The sequence below is a fragment of the Psammomys obesus genome, unplaced genomic scaffold (assembly GCF_907164565.1).
Source record: "Psammomys obesus unplaced genomic scaffold, mPsaObe1.curated_primary_1811, whole genome shotgun sequence".
Taxonomy (NCBI): domain Eukaryota; kingdom Metazoa; phylum Chordata; class Mammalia; order Rodentia; family Muridae; genus Psammomys; species Psammomys obesus.
Genome location: NW_026592710.1, coordinates 7,831,041 through 7,852,493, shown reverse-complemented (window position 1 = coordinate 7,852,493; position 21,453 = coordinate 7,831,041). Strand labels below are relative to the sequence as shown.

At 51.7% G+C, this 21,453-nt stretch overlaps 3 protein-coding genes across 6 annotated transcripts in view; 2 read left to right on the top strand and 1 right to left on the bottom strand.

The window, feature by feature from the left end:
- The first annotated feature begins 940 nt into the window (after window positions 1–940).
- Window positions 941–2,134, top strand: Nppb (natriuretic peptide B). 2 transcript variants are annotated; one of them, XM_055615341.1, is made up of 3 exons: window positions 941–1,129; window positions 1,334–1,556; window positions 2,049–2,134. In XM_055615341.1, the coding sequence occupies exons 1-3, from the start codon at window positions 1,004–1,006 to the stop codon at window positions 2,063–2,065; spliced, it is 366 nt and encodes a 121-aa protein (XP_055471316.1). In that variant the 5' UTR covers window positions 941–1,003; the 3' UTR covers window positions 2,066–2,134. The 2 variants fall into 2 exon arrangements, with proteins under 2 accessions (XP_055471316.1, XP_055471315.1); XM_055615340.1 differs by having other exon boundaries at window positions 941–1,556.
- Window positions 2,135–13,743: 11,609 nt separating this feature from the next.
- On the top strand, window positions 13,744–15,483 carry Nppa (natriuretic peptide A). Its single transcript, XM_055615274.1, has 3 exons — window positions 13,744–14,314; window positions 14,421–14,747; window positions 15,227–15,483. The coding sequence occupies exons 1-3, from the start codon at window positions 14,195–14,197 to the stop codon at window positions 15,236–15,238; spliced, it is 459 nt and encodes a 152-aa protein (XP_055471249.1). The 5' UTR covers window positions 13,744–14,194; the 3' UTR covers window positions 15,239–15,483.
- A 2,041-nt stretch (window positions 15,484–17,524) lies between these two features.
- Clcn6 (chloride voltage-gated channel 6) overlaps window positions 17,525–21,453 on the bottom strand; it is a 31,253-nt gene continuing 27,324 nt past the window's right edge. For 2 of the 3 annotated variants that reach the window (XM_055615136.1, XM_055615137.1), the window contains one exon: window positions 17,525–20,136. In XM_055615136.1, coding sequence (XP_055471111.1) covers window positions 20,056–20,136 — 81 coding nt within the window. In that variant the 3' untranslated portion in view covers window positions 17,525–20,055. The remainder of the gene's footprint in view (window positions 20,137–21,453) is intronic. The other variant, XR_008721024.1, reaches the window with a different exon arrangement.

Here is a 21,453-nt window from a genome sequence, read left to right as displayed (position 1 = left end):
GATCAGATAAGAGCTCTGCGGAGGCCCTTCCCACACCGCTAGTGTCTAGACTCTCTTCCTCTTTCACTCACAGTCGGGGAGGAGACTTTGGCACCTGGACATGCCCCAGAAGGTCTTCCTACATGACCTCATCTCTGGGCCAGGCTCTCAAAATTCTACCCTAATCAGCTCTCCTCACGAAGGGTGGGAGGAGGGTCAAAATTCCAGAAGTTCCTTGTCATCTCCCAGCTTTTAATCGGTTGGTGTTGGAGAGTGAGCCTCTGTGAGCTGAAATCTTCTTCACAGGGCTTTGAGTGGGTGGTGAGAGGGCGGGGCTGGGTATTCGAGTGGTGTGTGAGCCACACAGATCTTTCTGCCTGGAAATCAGTTGAGGGAGCCTGAGAGTTTGTGTGCAGTTCACTTGTGGAGATCAGAACCACGGACAGCTACAAGAGTGCTGGGTAGCAGAGCGGTCCTGCCTTTCCAGCTAAGTGCTTGGACAGGGCCTGGATTACAGGTTCTGAGGACACCCTTCCCAGGAAGCTGGTGATGGTGGGTGTTGTCTGGGAGTGTTTTCAATGAGTCACCCCATAAGCCCCACACTAGCCTCAGGCTGGGAAAGCTGGGGTTCTCCCTGCCATTTCCAGTGGGGGTGGGGAAGGATGTTAAAGGGCCTCAGGATTTTTTGCTTCAAAGAGGGGAGCAGGAAACAGGGAAGCATTAGTGTCCCCCGCACACTCCCACCCTAGCCCAGCCCATTTCTATACAAGGCCTGCTCTGCACAGCCTCCACCCACAACGAATACTCCACACAGGAACAGAGGGGTGAATTCTCGGGTCCTGAGCTCAGCAGGCAGGAATGCGGCTGATAAATCAGAGATAGCCCCACCCCTAGCCCGTGAGAAGGGCTGGCCTGACACCCAGCCCCAGATAAAAGGCTGAGGCACGGTGGCTGAAGAAGGCAGAAGACGTGCTGCTTGAGGAGGTGGGACAGGAGCAGCAGCCTGGCCCGACACTTCTCCAGCATGGATCTCCAGAATGTGCTGCCCCAGATGATTCTGCTCCTGCTTTTCCTTTCTCTGTCACCGCTGGGAGGTCGAGCCCACCCTCTGGGCAGTCCTAGCCAGTCTCCGGAACAATTCAAGATGCAGGTGAGCCCTGAGGGTCTGCATGGACAGATAGGAGTCTGCCTGAGGGTCTGGGCAGCAGCAATGCAAAGGTCTCACATGGAAACCAGCCATGTGAGAATCAGAAAGCAGCAATACTGGGTACCAGATCCCTTAACCAATGGGCACCATGAGGGGTGGAGGAGCCAGAGCTTGTTTCTGAATTCCAGGCTCCCCAATTCATTACAGAAACTGCTGGACCTGATGAGGGAAAAGTCAGAGGAGACGGCTCAGATGCAGCTCCCAAAGAACCAGGGCCCCACAAAAGAATCCCCCAAAAGAACCCTTGGGTCTCAAGACAGAGCCCTCCAGGTCCTGCAGAGACTTCGAAACTCCAAGGTGATGCACAGTTCAAGCTGCTTTGGACAGAGGATAGACCGGATCGGCTCCGTCAGTCGGCTGGGCTGTAATGGTGAGCGCCTACCTTGCCCCTTCCCCACAGGCTGCACACCCATCCCACCCCTAGGCGTGCCACCATGAGAGGCCCCCAGGTTTGCCCTCTGGAATGCCTGCACAGCCCTCTTCCCCCTTGCTGACAGGCTTCAAGACCAAGGCAGCCTGTCAGGACATATCACATGGTCCTGACATCCTTACAGGTCACCCCACCTTCCATCAGAGTAGTCAGATGCTCCTCAGGGGGCAGGGTGCCTGTTGCTGCCCACCCTTCATAAGGCATGAGCATTTCTCTTCCATGTTCCCCAGACTGGATGGTGCAAGGCAAAGGGCATGATCAACCCACTTTACAGTAGGAACTGAGGCCCAATGAGATAGCTTTTCCCAGAGCCTTTAAGCAGCATCAGCAACTGGGGACTGAAGATGGAGGCATGGTGTGGTGAGGGGAGCTCAGCTCCTGCCTCAGTTTCACACAAAGTCTGACATCACCCCACCTGTCCTCCTTCCACAGTGCTGAAGCGGTTTTAGGAAGATCTCCAGGCTGCAGACCACCGGCTTCTGACTCCACCTGGGCCTCTTTCACCAACTCTGGGACCCCCTTTAAAGTGATCCTATTTATTTATTTATTTATTTATTTTTATTTTGTTGTTTTCTACAAGACTGTTTCTTATCTCTGAGCACAAACTTTCCACAGTGTAATAAACATGGCATACTTCTTGCTTTTGAAAAGCATTTGTCAAAATAGAAAATAAAAAAAAAAGAAAGAAGAGCATTCATGTCTGCGAGTTTCAATCAGTCTCTCATCTTTTTTACTTTGTTTTTTTTTTTTTTATTTTGGTTTGAGATTGGAGTCTCTCCACATAGACCTGGCTGTCCTGGAACTCGCTTTGTAGGCCAGGCTGGCCTCAAACTTACAGAGAACCCTGCCTTTGGAACACCACCTGGCCAAAGGTCCCCATTGTCATGATCATGACCACCCCCATGTTCTGGGTGAGAAAAACTAAAACTCAGAAAAGCCAGGCATCCTGGGACATGGGGGAATAGCTGAGTGGCTGCCACACCAGGCTTTGGAGAGTGTCTGCTGGAGAGAGAGAGGGCTGGGAGGTGGCTCCTCAAGTGATTTCTCGTTTGATCCTATGTGCACTCAAGGTTGTAGATGGCTTGTGGGAGCAATGAGGACTTTTTTAAAGGCTTAGAAAGCAGCTTACTTTCCAAGCATCCATGTGTCACCTTCTAATGCTTTTGATGCAGAGAGACAATGAGTAGCTAGAACAGTTGGTGTGGACAGACGCCTTGTTAACAAGGAAGGCACAGAGCCATCATTTGAGACAGTCCTCATGACTCTGAGAAGAAGCTGAGCCCCTCTCCTTTGGCAGGCAGGGAAACCGTGGCACCGAGAGGTTGTGGTTTGCTCCGGGTGGTGAAGTCAGTGAGCAGCAGAGCCATGTTCTGACCCGGGTCTAACCATAGCCCGAGCCCTCCCTTCCAAGCCAGGGCCTTAGGCTTGCTGGTGGAGAAGGTTCACTAACCCACATGAAAGCCATCTATAGATCCACATTTGGGTTGCGCCTGCTGGCAGCCTGCTCTCTGCTCAGGTGAGGAGTATGCATTCTAGAACACTCACTCCCAAACATAACTGGGACTTAGGAGTTTTTCCAAGAGACAGGGCACATCCATAAATAGGGGCCGGTTGGGTCATGATGCACCTACAGTTGGCTCTTTTTCTAAGCAAAGGTCCTGGAAAGGGGACCCCAGAGGAACACCTCTCTGAGCTTCCAGGAGGATGATGCTAGCAGGAAGCACTGTGGGACACATTCTTTAAAGGCGGTCTCCTGGCTGGGCATGAGGCTCAGCGCAGGGCACTTGCCTTGAATGGTTTAAACCCAACACTTCTTCACTCTCCCACCAATAACACTACATACATTTTAAAAAACAAATTAAAAACGAGCTGGGTGTGGTGGCACACACCTGTAATCCTTGCATTTAGGAGGCAGAAGCAGGTGGATCCCTATAAGTGCGAGGCCAGCCTGGCTTACAAAATGAGTTCGGGACATCCAAGGCTACATAGAGAAACTGTCTCAACAAAACAAAACAAACAAACAAGCTGGGTGAGGGTGGCACATGCCTTACTGCCAGCACTTGAGAGTCAGAGGCTGGCAGATCTCTGTGTACCAGGCCAGCCTGGTCTACAGAGTGAGTTCCAGGTCAGCGAGGGCCATCCTGCCTTAAAAAAATAAAACAAAACAAATATTAAAAAGAAGGGATTGGGAGTTGATGGGGAATGGGGCTACAGCCAGGATACACACTGAATAAACTGTAATTAATATGAAAAAATTAAAAATTTTAAAAAAGTGGAAAAAAAAAGAAGAAGGCATCGTAGGAAGGCTGAGGAGCTAGGCAGATCGTTGGGAAAGTGTCTGCCGTATTAATGTGAGGACCTGGGTTTGGATTCTCAGCATCCACACGAAAGCTGAACACAGCAGCTTACAGCTGCTTTGAGGAGGCAGAAGCTGGAGGCTTATGTCTGTCCAGCCAGCCCAGCAGAATCTATGAGCTCCCCAAGGCTGGTACCACATAATCCTGTGTGCTATGTGCCCGTCATTCCGGAACTCAGGAGTAGAGGGTCAGAAGTTCTGGGCCTTCCTCAGCTACACGGTGAACATGCTGGTTAGGTTTTGTTTGTTTGTTTGTTTTGTCAGCTTGATGTGGGGCAGGGTCGTCTGTGAAAATTGACTCCTCAGAGCCACCTGCAGGCAAGCCTGGGGACTGTTTTCTTTTCTCGATTAGTGGTTGATGTGGGAGGGCTTAGGCCACTGTGGGCGGTGCCACTCCTGGGCAGGTGGTTCCGGGCGCCATAAAGAAAGCAGGCGGACAAACCATGGGAAGCCAGCCAATGTGCAGTGATCCTGCATGGCCTCTGCTTCAGCTCCTGCCTTGACTTCCCTCAGTGACGGGGTGTGACCCGAGAGATGAAACAAGCCCTTTCCTCCCATGTTGCTTTTGGCCCTGGTGTTTATCACTGAAGTAGCCAGCAAACGAGGATAGAGGCTGGTACCAGCAATAGGGCACAGCCGTGACAGACTTGACCATGCTGTTGGGGGGGGGGGGGCTGTGATGGCATTTACAGTGTTGGGAAGGAACCCTTTGTAAGTGTTGTGGACGGCACAGCCAGAGAAATGAGGTGCCCGAGCCTTTTGGAGCGTAGGTCGCCAGTGAGTCCCAGAGAGCAGAATCAGAGGTATCTACACTGTTGAACTCTCTAGTTTTGCTTTGATCTGCTTGTAACGATACCCTGGTTCTTCCCTCTTGGAATAAGAAGTATGTAACATATTTTTTATTTCACAGGAGCCCACAGTTGAGAGACTTGGGGCTTTTAAAGAGATAATGGGTTTCTGAAGAGAACTTGAACTTTTAAAGTGTTTGAAAGGTTGGGACTTTTAAAGCTATTCCATGTTTTATTCCGTAGTAGTAACATGATCTTTGGGGTAAACAGGAAGAGAAAGGTTCTGACTTAGTAATGACATATTCGTGTGTCAGGTTGACAAGGAGTCGGGTGTGGTCACTGTCGCTGATTTCTTGCTTCTTTGAGTTGGTCAGGACTGACTGGGAAGAGGAGACGTTAGTTGAGAAAATGCCTCAGTCAGGTTGGCCTGTAGGCACAGGGGGGCATTTTCTTGAAGAGGAGGGCCAAGCCCACGGTGGGTGGTGCAGCCCCTGGTGGTTCTGGGTTGTGTACGAAATCTGGCTAAGGAAGCCGTGGAGGGGGAGGGCAGGCCAGTAAGCGGCACGCCTCCATTGTCTGGACTTCGGGTCCTGCCTCCAGGTTCCTGCTTTGGGATATGTAAGCCACATAAGCTCTTCCCTCCCCAAGTTGCTTTCAGTCACGGTGCTTTAGCACAGCCACAGAAAGCAAACTAAGACCGTGAGTTTAAGGCCCGCCTGAGGTAGCGACCCCTCTCAAAAATGAATAAAAAACAGAGTGAGCAGATAAAAAGTGTCTTATTCAGGGACAAACACGCATGTGCGCGCATGCTTGCACACACACACACACACACACACACACACACACACACACACACCCCTCCAGACCCCTAATGCTTCTTGGAGCTGCACCAGCCCTCAGTTTCCCTGGCTTGTTCCGTGTTCCCCCCCCCCCCCAAACCCGCCATGCACTCTGTCTCCACAAATGCTCCTCATTCCAGTCCTTCTAGAAGAGAATCATGTGCTGAACAGACCAGGGGAGGCGCCGTCCCCAGCTTCAGAGTTAAGGCCTCTTAAACAGGATGTGGAGAGCAAGCCAGCTTTGCCCAGCCTTGAGGGCAACGCTCTGGTCATGCCAGCCGCCCTGCATTTGTGACTCTCGAGGATACCGTCCCTCTTTGTGTCCCTTGTGCAGTTTCCTCTGAGGAGTCAAACTAACAGAGTGGCCTCTGGTCTGCCTTCATGGTGGAGGTCTTGCTCTCTGTCATCCAGGTCTTTCCTCCCACTGACCTACCCTTAGCCCGTCAGTCCCACCCACTAGTGACCAACCGTCCTGTAGAGAGGAAAGTCAGAAAACGCCTCAAATCAGATCCAGATCTGTGTGTATCCCTGGACAGTGGCTCCTGCGCTCCTGCCCTTGACACTCCTGTGTGCTGACTGCTGGCTCTGAGCTTGTGCATGGTGTGTGTCCGTGTGTGTGTGTGTGTGTGTGTGTGTGTGTGCATATGTGTGTGTAAGTCTGTACGTGTGTGTGTGTGTGTGTGTGTGTGTGTGAGTGTATGTAGGCCAGAGGTCAATGTCAGATATCTCCCTCTATCACTCAATTCTATTTATTTATTTTGATGGAGTTTTTTTTTTTTTTGTGTGTGTGTGTGTGTGTGTGTGTGTTGTTGTTGTTGTTGTTTTTTTTTTTTTTGAGACAGGGTCTCTCCGTGTAGCCTTGGCTGTCCTGGAACTCACTCTGTAGACCAGGCTGGACTTGAACTCACTGAGGTCCACCTGCCTCTACCTCCCCAGTGCTGGGATTAAAGGCACGGGCCACCAACTCCTGGCTGCACTTGTTGCTTTTTTGTTTGTTTTTAGTTAATTAATTTATTCACTTTGCATCCTGATCATAGCCCTTCCCTCCTCTCCTTCTGGTCTCTCCCATCCTCGCTCTTCCCCCATCCTTCCTCCCCTATTCCTCAGAAAAGGGAACCCCCCCATCCCGGATCATCAAGTCACATCAGGACCGAGCTTGACCTCTTCCCTTAGACGTGGCGAGGCAGCCCTGCCGAGGAAAAGTGATCAAAAAGCAGACAACAGAGTCCACATCAGAGTCAGCCCTTACTAGGGAGCCCACATGAAGCCGGAGCTGCCCATCTGCTTCATCTGTGTAAGGGGCCTAGGTCCAGTCTATGTATGGTCCTTGGTTGGTGCTTCAGCCTCCACAAGCCCCTCTGGCCCCTGGTCAGTTGGCTCCATTGGTCTTGTGGAGCTCCTGTCACCTCCAGGTCCTTCTATCCTTCTCCCCACTTTTCCCAAGCCTCCCTATGCTTTGCCCAAATTTGGCTGTGAGTCTCCACATCTGTTTCGATCTGCTGAAAGGACAGCTATGCTAGGCTCCTGTCTGTGAGCATAGCAGAATATTGTTAATAGTGTCCGGGGTTGGCTCTCTCCCGTGGGTGGGTTTCAGGTTGGGCCAGGCATTGGTTGGACACTCCCTCAATTTCTGCTCTCTTTATCCCTGCACATCTCGTAAGCAGGAAGTGGTTGAAGAGAGGGAACCAGGTGGGAGAGGGAGCACAGAGAGAAATGAGGGTGGAGACCAGCCTTAGGGAGAGCAGAGGGCAGGAGGCGGGGGCATCTCTGTGACAAGCTGGAGAGCTAAGGCAGGGTAGGCTTCTGGGAGGATATGGGGTACTCTAGCTGTGACTCTTAGTATCAGGGGTCATGGAGACTGAGGAGGGATGGGAAAACCAACCTGTCCACAAAAACTTTGACCCAAAATTTACCTGGCACTTGTTTTTTGATGTGGGTGCTTCTAATCAAGTTCAGATCCCTGTGCTGCAAACACTACCAGCCAAGCTACTGTCCCAAGTCCATTTGTGTGTGTCCCAGGCTGGTCTCCAACTCCCCATGTAGCTGAGGATGATTTTGACTATATACAGGCCTGTGCCATCCCCACCCCAAGCTGGCTTATGCTGCAGTTGAGACTGAAGCAGGATTTTGCTCTTGAGAGATTGGACACTGCGCCAGCGGAATCACAGCTCTAGCCCCAGCAAGCTTTTTGAGGGAGGATTCCCCTGGTGTTCTGAGCATGAAGGGCCCCCCAGCAGCAGCAGGAGGCACAGGGAGGTGATGTTTACTGGGTGCCAGGGGCAGGTAACCTCTCATCATCATAGGTGGCACAGGTTCTTCCAGCGTCTAGAGCAGCTGCTGTCCACGGCTGTCTTTGTCTTTGCCCTTTCTCTCCTCCACAGTGCTCCTCTCCTGTTGCTCCTATCCAAAATAAACTCCTCGTGTTTGAGTCCGTTTCCTGCTTAGGAAAGCCTACAGCGAGATACTCCCTGGTGATTAAGCCTTTGCCCACGACCACACCCTCCATGAGGCAGCCCTTAGAATCCTTCTTGGCTGTACCACCCAAACCACACCCACTGGCTCTCTCCTTCCTCCTGCCAGGCCCTTGCAGTTCTGGCCCCGGTTTAGACAGTAGGACCATTTAGCCAGTTTCCTACAAGTCCTGTTCTCCCTAGGCTTCCCCATCTGGTTCTGTGGGCATCAGGGGAAAGGTCATAACCTTCACACTTCAGGCAGAGAGTGACTCCACCCCTAAGGGAGGCGGTTAGGTATATGTGGGGTGGGGGCTGGGTAGGGGAGTTAAAGACAGCAAACACACACATACAGCCAGTCATTCAGAAAGAATTTTCTGAAGAATTGGTGTGTGTCCACTGTGTACTCAGTGCTAGGACACAGCGGTGTTTGGAAGCTGCCTCCCACCTGCTTCGCCTGCCCACACCTCTGGTTTTCTAGCAAATGCCATGGCTGATGTGGCTCTCAAGCTGCTATCCACCCCCAACCCTACATACCAGAAAGGCCCCTCCGTTGGCCCTGCCTGGTGAGGAGAAATTGACAAGCCGGCTCACAAAGAGTCCAGACCCAGCCACCACCTGAATGACAGGGAGCAGGATACAGGAGAGTCCATTGCCATTGGTCGAGATGAGGTTTATTCCAGCAAGAGTCAGACGATGGAAAGGGCCCTGTTAATATGGTGCTCATTAGGGGTTAATTATGCCTCCCCCCCCCCAAAGACACATGGAAAGCTTAATACTCTGAGCCTCTGAATGTGACCATATTAGACGATGAGCTCACTATAGGTGTAACTAGTGGCACAGGGCGGGGTCCCAGTGTGCTATGACTGGTTTCTGGCTGGGAAAGCTGCCTGGAGACTGCTTGCCTACCAGGCAGGAAGCCTTGGGTTCCATTCCCAACACCAAATACAATGACCAGAGCCTATGACTTACTACTAGGGCGGTGGAGGCAGGGGAGTAAAGTGTTCAGGGGCTGAAGGTTATCCTTAGCTACACTGTGAGCGCAAAGTCCAGCCTGGGCTACATGAAACCTTATCCCCCTTACACACACAAACACTCACACGCACCCACACACGCAGCACGTGTGACTGGTGGCTTTGTGAGAGGAAGAAGACACGGAGGGAAGGTGGCAGTGTCAGGAGCTAGCACAGTACTGCCAGGAGCCAAGGACAGTGTGCGGCCGGCAGAAGCATGTTTCTCTTGGAGGTTCCCGAGGGGCCGAAGGCCAGACAGTAGCTTCATCTCAGGTCCCTGGCCCCCGGGAACAGAGGCAATAGGTTTCTGAGGTTTTCTGCCCCATGCTTTATGATGCTCTGCTGGCTCAGCCTGAGGAAACTGAGGCAGCCCTGGCCTCCCATTCTCTCCCAGGGGACTCCTCCAAGGTGCAGCTCTCTGTGGACTCAGGAGATGACAGCATGTCTACCCAGCCACTAAGGAGGTTTCTCAAGGCTGTGGCCAGCTGGATCATATGTTTCTGCACTTACCCTTCCTTCTTTATCCCTGAGGTGGCCCCCGTCCTCCTCCCCAGGACCCTGCACCCTCTGGTATTCAGGCCTCGCTGTAGCTCCCCTTCCCTTAGATCCTGGAGACACCAGGGCAATACAGCCCAAGGTGACAGATGCCACTTCTGGATGAGGTGGTGAAGGGGTTGTATCTTCCAGGACTCCTCCCGCCCATCTTTTCTCTCTCTTGCTTGACTTAAAGGGGTCCCCTTGCTTCTGTACAAAGAGGCCTGGGGAACAGGGAGCTAACATCTCCAGGCTACCACCAGAGGACAGCAAGGACCTGAGAAGAGGCCTTCCCCCAGCAGACAAGCCAGGGACACCCAGCTACGCAGAGCACACCCAGCTCCTTAAGGCAAGCTTGTTACGTAACAATGTGATCTGGCTCGCTACACTTCCTTCCCCTCATTCTTGCTTCATGGAAGAGTACTACAAAGCTGACCCAAGTCAACTCCTGCTTTGGGAACCTGTCCCCACTGCAATGTCCAGTTACCTGAATATTCCAACAAAGATATAAACTATTGTCTTCCTTCCTTCCTTCCTTCCTCCCTTCCTTCCTCCCTTCCTTCCTCCCTCCCTCCCTCCCTCCCTCCCTCCCTCCCTCCCTCCCTCCCTTCCTTCCTTCCTTCCTTCCTTCCTTCCTTCCTTCCTTCTTTCCTTCCTTCCTGTGTGTACATGTGTACATGGAGGCCAGAGGTTGACTTGATTACTGTCCATCTTATTTATTTTTCATAATTATTGCATCTTGGCATGGTGGTGCACGCCCCCCCCCCTTCGGTGTTTTTAAGACAGTGTCTCACTATGTACCTCTGGCTGTCTTGGAACTCTGTAGACCAGTCTGACCTTGAACTCACAGAGATCCACCTGCCTTTGCCTCCTGAGTGCTGGGATTAAAGGCGTGTGCCGCCATACCCCACTGGTGGTGGTGGTGCACACCTTTAATCCCAGTAGTTGGTAGACAGAAGGAGGCAGATCTCTATGGGTTCAAGTCCATCCTGGTCTAAATAGTGAGTTTCAGGCTAACCGGGGCTATATAGTGAGACTGTCTCAAAACAAAAACAAAAACCCCCGAATAAAATAAATTTTTGTGATATATATAATTATATATATGTGTGTGTGTGTGTGTGTGTGTGCGCGCATAGTGCTTGAGTAGAGGTTGGAGGACAACTTTTTGAATTCAGTTCTCTCCTTCCTCCTTTATGTTGTTTCCACGAATCAAACTCATGTTGCCAGGGTTACGTGGCAAGCACATTTACCTGTTGAACCATCTCACTGGCCTTTATTTTTTGATACAAGGTCTCTCAGTGAATCTGGCTTTTAGGCAGGTGCTGGGGACTCAAACCCAAGTCCTCAGGCTTTCAAAGTAGGCATTTCACTGTCTGAGATTTCTCTCCCTCCCTGGTTCTTACTATTTTGGAGCTAGGGTCTCATATAGACTGGGCTGGCCTTGAACTTGATACGTAGCTGGTGGCTGCCTTGAACTCCTGATCCTTCTAGCTCAGCCTCAAAGTACTGGCATCACAGATTTGCACCACAAGGCCCAGCAGAAACACTGATTCCGAGTTAGAAACAGCCACTCCTAAACATTCCACAGTCTCCCACCTGGCCAGCCTGAGAGTCATACTGCTTCCATGCCAGCCTTTTGGATGTGTGGCTTCAGGGACATCCAGCCTCCTGCGGCAACACAGTGTCCCCAGGAATAGTCATGAAATCAAATCCCAGACTACAAACTGAACAGACTCAAATTCCAGATCCTGGATTCCCATTTACAAGGCCCGTTCTACCCACCACTGGCTGGGGCGACTTCTTCGCTGAGAGGAACGTGGAGGGCCTTTGGGTCCAAGAGGGTGGGGCTTTCTGTGCGTGTTGTTATGTGTATGTGTATATGGTGTATGAGTATATGTGTGTGCACAGCATGCCCAGGGAGGCAGAGGAGGGCATTGAGTGTCCTGCTCTAACACTCTTTGCCATATTCCCATATGGCAATGGTTCTCAACCTATGGCTTGTGACCCCTTTGAGGGTTGGCTCGAATGACCCTTTCACAGGGGTCACATATCAGGCACCCTGCATATCAGATAGTTACAGTACAATTCATAACAGCATCAAAAGTACAGTTATGAGGTGGCAATGGAAATAACTTTATGGTTGAGGGTCACCCCAACATGAGGAACTGTATTAAAGGGTCACAGCATTTAGAAGGTTGGGAACCCCTGCTATAAGGCAAGGTCTCTCACTGAACCTGAAGGTTTTTTTTGTTTGTTTGTTTGTTTGTTTGTTTTTGGCTAGGTTGGCAGCCAGCAAGTTCCAGAGCGCCCTGTGTCTCTGCCTCCATCTCTGAGCACTGTGTGCAGCCGTCCCTGGCTCTGTGAATGGTGCTAAGGATTCAGCCTCAGATCCTCATGCTTGGGAGACCAAACATACCCCCAGCTCACCTACTGCTTTTCTTTTTATCATTCCTAAAGCTAAGGCTGGCTGGTTTCTGGATACCCCAAGAAACAGTCATGCCTCTGTACCCTGAAGCAGAGCAGGGCCAGAGATAGGGAGAAAAAAACACCCGTCACATTGGGTTGCCTTCAATTTGGGGATCAAATCAAGGCTTCTTAAGGACTGGGCTGAGCAGAGGATGGGCTCTGCGCTGGCCAGACACAAAGCATACACAGTGTTTGAATACGGTAGCATTAAGGTACGGGGAGCTCTCAAGAGCATCACCCCTCAATGAATCCCTGAGATCACAGAGTCGCAGTGGATGACACCCATGTCCCCTCCAGTTCCGCTCTGGGAACTGTGACTTCAACCAAAGAAGATGGGAGAACCTTGGAATTGCCTCCCTGGAGCCCTGGCCAAGACTTCAGCTCTCCCAGGCCACCTATGGACTTCAGATGTGGTTCAGGACAGAAAGCAGCAGCGGTCCTCGAGGCCAACTGCCACAGTCTTTCCTCAAGTCTTTGCCTGACTCAAAAGCCATCTCCAGGAGAGAGGCCGCGTGACGCACACAGCAAGGAGCCTGAGTTGCCCCAGTAGGACTGCTCGCTGAGTCCTCTTTGCTAATAATAATTCACAGCCACGCAATTAAGCACTGAGCAAATCCCAGGGACTCATCCAGAGGTGACAGAGTTTGGACCCACAGCTCCTACTTAGACTTGCACTGATTTCAGATTTCAGTTTGGCCAACCCAAATTGACTACTCCCAACTCCCAGCTTCCTCAAGGGGTTCTTTTTTTCTTCTGTCTTAGAAAACATCACCACAGACCCCTCTTGTGACCTCCAGCCATTGTGGCCACGTGACAACATCACCAGGCAGCCACAGGATCAGCTGAAGATGGAACTAGCTTTCCTGAAAAGGGCTATCCAATACATGAATGCTGGGAACGGGCCAAAACATGGCTACGGAACTCTGCCGTAGGCTGTAGAGCATCAGAAAGAAGAGAGCGGCAGAAAACAGACATACCTGTGAGACACACAAAGCACACTGTGTTGAGTATGGTGACACTGAGATGTGCAGTCCACTCGTTAAAGGCAGACTGCCTGCTTATACTCCCGAGGAGGCTGGAGGAATAGAGGCCTTCATGGCTCACGTCCTTGGCCTCAGAAATCATGAAGGACATTACACAGAATTGTGTAGGCCCGCTCCAATCCCTTCTCTTCTCGCTTTATTTCTCTAGGAAATGTAGGACCACCACACGCTTCACACTCAGAGTCTGAGCTTCCGAAAGCAGCAAGGCCAAGAGAGAAAAGTGGTTGCATCCTCCAAGCCTGTCCCCTCAGCACCTTGGACACAGTTCCGGGAGACAGTAAAAATAAGCTTCAGAGGAAACATGCTCTTCTAACTTCCCTTGGTGTTTACACATGTAGCTGGATTCTTTAGGGCCTGTATCATGTTGGCTTTCCGGCTGACTTCATACTCTAAAAATAATAATAACAATAATACTTTCACCTGACTGCAAACAGGGACATCTAGGGGTGGGGTGGGCTGTCTGGGGCCAGAGGTTCATCCACGAGGCTGATGAATCAGGTGTGAAGCTAGCTCCAGCATGTGTACTCCCTGGCCAGCCTAGCTGGCCTCCCAACTGCCTGTCATTTCCTCCTCTGCCACCCTTATTTGGAGCCCCTGACAGCTGAGCTGCAAGCAGGGGGAGCTGGGTGCAAGCCAGACGTCAGCCTCTGCTTCCCTGCATGGGTCCCGTTGCCAGGGAGAAAGAATCCTGAGGCGAGAGCCCAGGAAGATAACCAAGGACTCCTTTCTGCTCTTCTCACACCTTTGAAGTGGGGGCCTCTTGAGGCAAATCAGCAAGAATGTGGCTCCTGCAGCGGAGGACCTGGGGTGGGAGGTTACTGGAGCTGCTCAAGGAGAAGGGGCTGTGACAAGCTTTGCTGAACTGATAACTTTAAAAGGGCATCTTCTGCTGGCTCCTCACTCCATCGCTTTATCACTGCAAGTGATAGAATGGGGAGGGTTCCAGCCCTCCTGCGTTCTCAGAGGGCTGGGGGGCTATAAAAACAGGAGACACTGGACATCTGGGAGACAGTGACGGACAAAGGCAGACAGAGAGAAACCAGAGAGGAGTGAGCAGAGGCAGCAAACATCAGCTTGTGTGCCGACAGCATGGGCTCCTTCTCCATCACCATGGGCTTCTTCCTCTTCCTGGCCCTGTGGCTTCCGGGCTATATTGGAGCAAACCCCGGGTATGGTGCACTGTCCAGTGCCGGCCTGATGGATTTCAAGGTAGGGCCAGGAAATGGCACGCTGACTGGGCTCGGGGCCTCTTTGGTACTGGGTCCGTCCCTCTGAGATGTCCCCCTTTCCTTGTGTTTATTTTCCCTTTATAAAGAACCTGCTGGACCGCCTGGAGGAGAAGACCCCGTTAGAAGATGAGGTCCTAGCCCCACAGGCCCTGAGTGAGCAGAACGACGAAGCAGGAACGGCGCTTAGCTCCCTCCCTGAGGTACCTCCCTGGACTGGGGAGGCCAACCCAGCTCAGAGAGATGGCAGTGCCCTCGGGCGTGGCCCCTGGGACCCCTCCGATAGATCTGCCCTCTTGAAAAGCAAACTGAGGGCTCTGCTCACTGCTCCTCGGAGCCTACGGAGGTCCAGCTGCTTCGGGGGTAGGATCGACAGGATTGGGTCCCAGAGTGGCCTAGGCTGCAACAGCTTCCGGGTAAGAGGAACTGTGGATGGAAATGGGATGGAGGTGGGGCTGGGGGAGCAAACAATGATCTTCTTAAGGCTCAGACCCTGCCACGGGAGCATCTTTGGCAGCAGAGAGAGCAGTGCATGTATCTATTTCTTCTGAGTTCTGCCCTGCTATGATGGATGTTCTGTAAGTTTCAAGACTATGCCAACAGCTGCTCCAGCATCTGAGCCACCAGCACAGCACGGGGAAATTAGAATACAGGGCCATGTCACCTTTGCATTGCTGACAGGCAGCTAGTGTTGTTTCCACAGCTGTAAGAGTCTGACAGATTTAAATGAAATGGACCAAGAGTGCCCACATTAATGCTTATGAATGACTCGTTTGCCGGTTTATCCAAGAGGCTGTTCTGTGGCTGGCGGGAAAGAGCTGGTCACTGGCCAAGTTGAACAGTTTAGCACAGTAAAGCCAGATCCTCAGACCAATATATTTTTTTCTCTTTGTAGTACCGAAGATAACAGCCAGGGAGAACAAGGCAGCCAAATCCGCTGGAGCAGATGGCAGCAGATCCTAAGCTCCTGCGGTGCGTCACCCAGCTTGGTCTTTCATTGCCACTGAGGTGTGGCGAACGCCCCACGGGAGCTGCGGCTCCCTGTCTTCATGTAGATGAGTGGTCCGAGTGAGGCGTTGCCTCTCCCACCCTGCATATTACGGTAGATCCTCACCCCAGCTAGAAAAAGGTTTTGAATAAACTTCAGCACCAAGGACAGAAGCTGAGGTCTGTGTGCTGCTTTCACTTGCATCTTATCTTCCCTGTCATTTCTCCCTCTCTCCTTCTTCTTGTTGAGTTGGGGTTGGAGGAGCTCTGGCCATAGTCCCCACAGAGACCTGCCGCTCACTCCAGCCTCGGTCACAGGACCAGAAAAGTCCACCTAGCCCGTAAGGGCACTTATTCTTAATTCATGTAAAGGAAACACAAACACGCCTTTTCCTGAGGACAGGTAATGAATGAATGACACTTGTGCTCAGCAGACCGTTTCTTGCATCCCGTTTCACACTTCCTGGTTACAGTCTGGGTGGTTTTAAGAAGCCTCCAGAGAACCTGGGACTGTCCAGATCTTGTTACTGAGAGCCAAGCTTCAGCAGCCATGTGATTTACACTTTCAGCTTGGACAAGAGTGAGCACAGGGTGGGTAGCCCAGCAGGGGGAAGTGAAGGAAGGTTCCTAGGCTGATGAGCAGCAAGTTCAAGTGCTTTGTGAACTACCACACTGCGTCACTACCTGTCTTTCTGTGCCCATCAGTCAGTGCTGGAGCTCAAACTCAGGGAGCCAAAGGCATTTGAAAAACAGCCATTGTCTCCCTAACCCAGGACTGCGGAGTGTGGGCTTGTACATGCCTGAAGAGGGCCACCAGGAAACATGCAGCAGTTTATTAAATTTTGGTCTCGGTGTGTAGCTTTGGCTGACCTTGAATTAAAGGAGGGACTCTGTTTTCTTGCCTGTTGCCCTGTGCAGCAGCCCCTGCCTCAGATTCTCACACCAACACCCTCTGTGCCTGCACACTCGCCCTGCTGCGCTCACTTCTGCTGGCCTCCAACCTGGGATGCCATATCTGGTGCTCGCGACACCCTACATATTCAAGGCTGATAGTGAACACTGCTTTTTCATCTTAGACCCCCACAGGACAAGGTCTGCTGTGTGTGTGGCTGTGTGCTTGTGCCCCTAACCTGGACTGGACATGCTGTACAGAAATGGGGAGAAGAAACCAAATAGTAGGCTGTGCACCTGGGGAGGGGAAGCAAGACCAGAAGCAAACAGTGATGGGCTGGAGGTGAAAGAACTTCTAACAGGTCCAATCAATGCTCCTTTCTAGGCGGGAGACGGGGGTAGACAGATCTCTGTGAGTTCAAGGCCAGCCTGGTCTACACAGCATGTTCCAGGACAGCCAGAGCTATGCAGTGAGACCTTGACTCAATTAAAACACACACACACACACACACACACACACACACACACACACCACCAAAAAACCCCATTCCCTATCTGGATTCAAACCAGAAGGTGCAGTTAACCAGTCAGAGAATGACTTACAAGGACCAGTGTGAGGGGCAAGCATTAGACCTGCACTCAGAGTTCTAATTGCTAATGGGGGAAGTGGAAACAAAGGGTTGTCCCTGAGTGGAAGGGACAATGAAGTGCCTCTAGTACCTGGGAGGATGGTGACACGGCAGCATGGCGATGGACACAGCAAGTGGTATTCCTTGTAAAATAAAAAGCAGGCAGATGGGCAGGCAGGCAGAAGTGCACACACACACACACACACACACCGAGAGCTGCAGGGGCCGGCTTCCTCTCTTCTGTGCTGTCAGGCTCCTGTCTGTGGGGTAAGGCCCCACACAGGCAGCGGACAATCCAGGCAGACCGCTCACTGCCGCCCTGATACAGCTGGCAGGAAGAATAAAATCAACAGACCAAGTGGACCAGTACAAGGTAACAAGTGCCACGTAAGCTTCTAAGACAGTCGACAGACAGGTATGGGGGCAGGCAGCGACAGGGAGATGCGGGGCCAGTGGACTGCCTTTTCTGGCTGGGCTTGATGGCACATGCCCAGAATCCCAGCACTTGGAAGGTAGAGGCAGGACAGCTCGGACCTGTCCTTGGTTACAGTGAGTCTGAGGCTAGCCTGGGTTACATAAGACCCTGTCTCAGAAACAGACTGACTGCCTTCTAGCCCTTTTACTTTTCCTTACTTGAAAGAGGGAAAGAAATGTAAACCTGGAAAGAAAGCACCGTAGAGACAAGGTCTACAGAGAAGGTGAAGACATTTTATTTTGACTTTTTAAGAGTTACAAGAACTTCCTTCCACCTTCCAAAGGGCCAAATAAAAATAGACCTTTACAAATTAAAAAAGATAACATTTATCTACACACTGGGATCAGCTTCTGTTACCATATAAACAAAGAATGCAAATGGAAAGGCGGAAGCTGCAGCTGGAGAATCACTGAGGTCCACGGGAGCTGAGGGCAACACCACATATCAACACTGCTGGGCCCGGGAGGGCTGTGCTGGCCTTTCCAGAAGCTTTCTTTTCACCAAGGTCTGCATCAAACTGTCACACGGCTGGCTGAGTCAAGCTAATGTCCGTTCCAGCTGGAACTGCTGAACAAGGTCACAGGCAGCCATCTGATAAAATGCCAAACTCCCACAGCAGTACCAGGGAGACACACAAACGACCAAGTGCAGAAGCCAGGAAAACTGCCTCAAGCCAACCTCACTGTCCCTCCATGGAGCTGTGTTTGACAAGGTGCTGTGGCAGGTGAGAGACTGAGCCACTGGTTCCACGGGATGGCCATGGGAGGAGGGGTCCAAGGCTTCCAGTCATAGTTCACAAGTGGAAACGCGGTTGTCTTTGGGCTTTTCCGGAAAGGCAGGTTCAGGGGAATGGGGGGAGAGAAACAGGAAACTGAGTGTCCTAGAAATATGTGGACCCTGTCTATTCTGGGCTAAACTGATGATGACTCAAATACACACACAGGATGGACACACGCCACAGGTCACCAAGGCTGGCTGTGAGGCTGGAAGCTGTGGACTGAGGTCCTCTGCAGGCTGCTATTCCGAGAACCCACCAGGCTAGGAAGGCGATTCTGTGGTGTCATGCTTTGCTCTTGGTGTGGGCAACCGGTTTCCTTCTTGATGGAGCATACAGCAGGGCAGGCACTGGAGTCAGCCATAAAATGAAGCCATCGGCTGGCCAAACACAGTCCTGCTGAACTGTTTTCCTAAGTACTTGTTGGGAGTTGCAACCTCATGCCCACCTTTCAGAAGCTGAAAACAGTAAGTTAAGCTCATTCTGATAAAAAGATAAGCAAATGGAGGAAACAGAGGGCCAGAGTTGCTGTCAGCTGCAAAGATCTAAGGTAGCCCCCAACAGAGGCTGTGGAAGAATTTCCCAAGTGCTGAGTAGGTGACTCTGCCAGACCTGGGAGCCTCCCTCCTAGAAGTCAGGCCCTGGCACAGATGCCCAGCAGCAACTTCATTTTTAAAAATGATTTAAAAAGCATTTAATGCAAATGAATGTCACCCGGTACCCAAAGGACAGCTACCGCAGGGGCCCTAGGCTGCAGGGAGATAGATGAGTGCAAGTGTCTCTATCTAGATGTTCACTGAGGAGCTAATTCACAGAGGACCAAGAGAGAATGAAGCCAGTTAAAATGTAGTGAGGCACAAGGGCAAGAAAGTCCCCCTCCACCCCCAGGCCTGAGACGAGCAGCTGCACAGGTTCCTCTCCACGTCCTCAGTAAGAGGGTGAGTGGGGAGCTGCATGGAAGCAGGGTGCGAGCAGCGACCGAGAGAGCGGCCACTGGCTTCCTCCCACGGTTGTACCTTTGACTGGCCAGGGCTCACGACATCTTGTCTGCCAGCTTGTTCAGTGGTCCCGAATTTGCTAGGGCTCTGGGTAGTGGTTCTGTCTAGGGGTCCCTCAGTTTTGGTTAACTTTGGGAATGCCAAAGTTAACTTCCAAGATGAAGCTGTGGCTACCCCACCAGAAAGACAGATAAAGGCTTAGAAAGTCGAGCAGTTGTGGGGAGGAAGGAACTGAGAATAGGAAGAGCGCGTGTTGCTGGGAGAGCAGGCCTGACTAGTGAGTGGGGGCTCCTGAACGCTCACAGTGAAGGGAGAAGGTGTGGTCCCCCATGATGGAGTTAGTGGCTCAAAGGCTGTTAACTGGGGTTTCAGTGCTTCAAGGGCCTGGTCAGAATGATTCTAAGGAGATTCAAGCCACAGGGTTGAGGGCATGTGCTCACTCCTAGCAAACAGAACGAGAAGAAAATGGGCCAATGAAGAGGCAGACAGCTCTAGTGGATCTAAGCTCTTGGTTTTGATCCCAGGCCTCCCCAAACATGAGCAACAGTTCTCAATGCCCAATTCCTGAACTTAGTGATGAACATGATATGCAAATAACATCCCCAACGTTTGCCTCAGCCCAAGCCCTTCCCAGAAGGGTCTTGTCTGGGTAACAGCTAGGCTCTCTGGGAAGCAGCAACAGAGAGGTACCAAGTGTCCACCAAGGATCCAGCCTGACTTCACCCTGATGTCTGTCTAGGGGAGTCTGGGAAATGAGAAATGGAAGATTCTTGCTGAGGAAGTTAGTACAACCCCAACTTCCTGCTCAACACATCCCCAAAACCTCTGACTCCAGTCTTCCAGGACTCCAGGCATCTGAGCAAGTGGGTGACTGGGAGCCTTCGTGCTGGCTGTGGGGGCCAGCGAGTGAGCAAGCCACCTGCAGAGGCATCTCTGGAAGAGTGGGCTGGCGGTGGCCGGGCTCAACTGTCAGAGGGTCTGGTAATGCTGCCGCAGCCGGGCCTGCAGGAACTCATACGTCAGGTTGTGTCGTGTAATGATCCCCACGATCTAGGGCCAGGAGAAAACACCACAGGGTAAAGTAAGGATGTGTGTGAAGAGGGCTGGTCCCTATCAGCGTATCACAGAGAGACAGAACTGGATAAGGACAGGACAGGATTAGTGTGCTCAAGGCAGACTTCCTCCTGTCAAGGGAAGATTAGAAGTCATAAGCTGGAGGCCTGCAGACAGATGTAGCTACACAAAAGGAATCAGTGGGCCCTGGAATAGGAGTAAGGTGAGAGCAGAGAGAGACAGTGAGCAGGATAGACAGACAGAGAGACAGAGACAGAGAGACACAGAGAGAGAAAGACAGACACAGAGAAAGACACAGAGACTGAAGGGGAGTCTGATTCTGAGCCACCCGCTTTCTCCCAACACAGATCTCTCTGTGGCCCAGGCATTCTTGTATTGTTTTTCGTTTGAGTGAAGACAGGGTTTTGTTCCCAGCATAGCCCAGGCTGGCCGGGAGCTTGCTTGACTATGTGCTGGGATGACAGGCGTGTGCCAGAATGCCTGGCACAACCAGTCTGAGTTTAATTTGTGTACGTGTTTATGGATAAACCTGAGCACATGCTCTATTGCTGAGCTACACCTCAAGGCACGTCTTGTTCTGTCTTAAGGGTTTCTATTGCCGTGATGGAACACCATGGCCAACAGCAGCTCAGGGAGAAAAGGGGTTATTTCCCTACTTCATAGTCCATCACTGAGCAAAATCAGGGCAGGAACCTGAAGGTAGGAGCTGATGCAGAGGCCATGGAGGAATGCTGCTTACTGGCTTGCTCTTTATGGCTTATTCAGCCTGCTTTCTTATAGCACCCAGGCCCCACCGACAATGGGCTGGGCCCTCCCCATCAATCACTAATTAAGAAAATGCCCCACAGCCTTGGTCAGTATCTATGCAGGCCTTTTCTTAATCCAGAGTCCCTGTTCCCAAATGATTCTCACTTGTGTCAAGTTGAAATAAAACTGCCTAATGTCCTAAACAGAGCACATGCCAAGCCTGGTGGCACATACCTGTAATAGTACTGGGAGGCTGAGTCAAGAGGACTGCCTCAAGTTCAAGGCCAGGCTGGGCTCCTTAATGAGTATCAGGCCAGCAAGGGAAGGCTGGGGGGAGGGCAGGCCGCGCCTTTTAAGAGGCACCACTTCCTAAAGCGTCATTTTGGTGACATGTACTGAAGACCTTTGCAAAGGAACTGAAACGCAACTGAATGATGAGGACAGGGAAAATGGGCCATGCAGCCAAGACGCTCAACTACTGTGCAGGGAGGCTGGAGTACTGGGGCTCAGCGCGGAGGCTGGAGTGCTGGGGCTCAGCGCGGAGGC

Coding starts and splice junctions, on each gene's coding strand:
- Nppb (XM_055615340.1), top strand. CDS start 1,004: ATGGATCTCCAGAATGTGCTGCCCCAGATGATTCTGCTCCTGCTTTTC.
- Nppa (XM_055615274.1), top strand. CDS start 14,195: ATGGGCTCCTTCTCCATCACCATGGGCTTCTTCCTCTTCCTGGCCCTG. Junction 14,315..14,420: donor CCGGCCTGATGGATTTCAAG/GTAGGGCCAGGA, acceptor CCCTTTATAAAG/AACCTGCTGGACCGCCTGGA.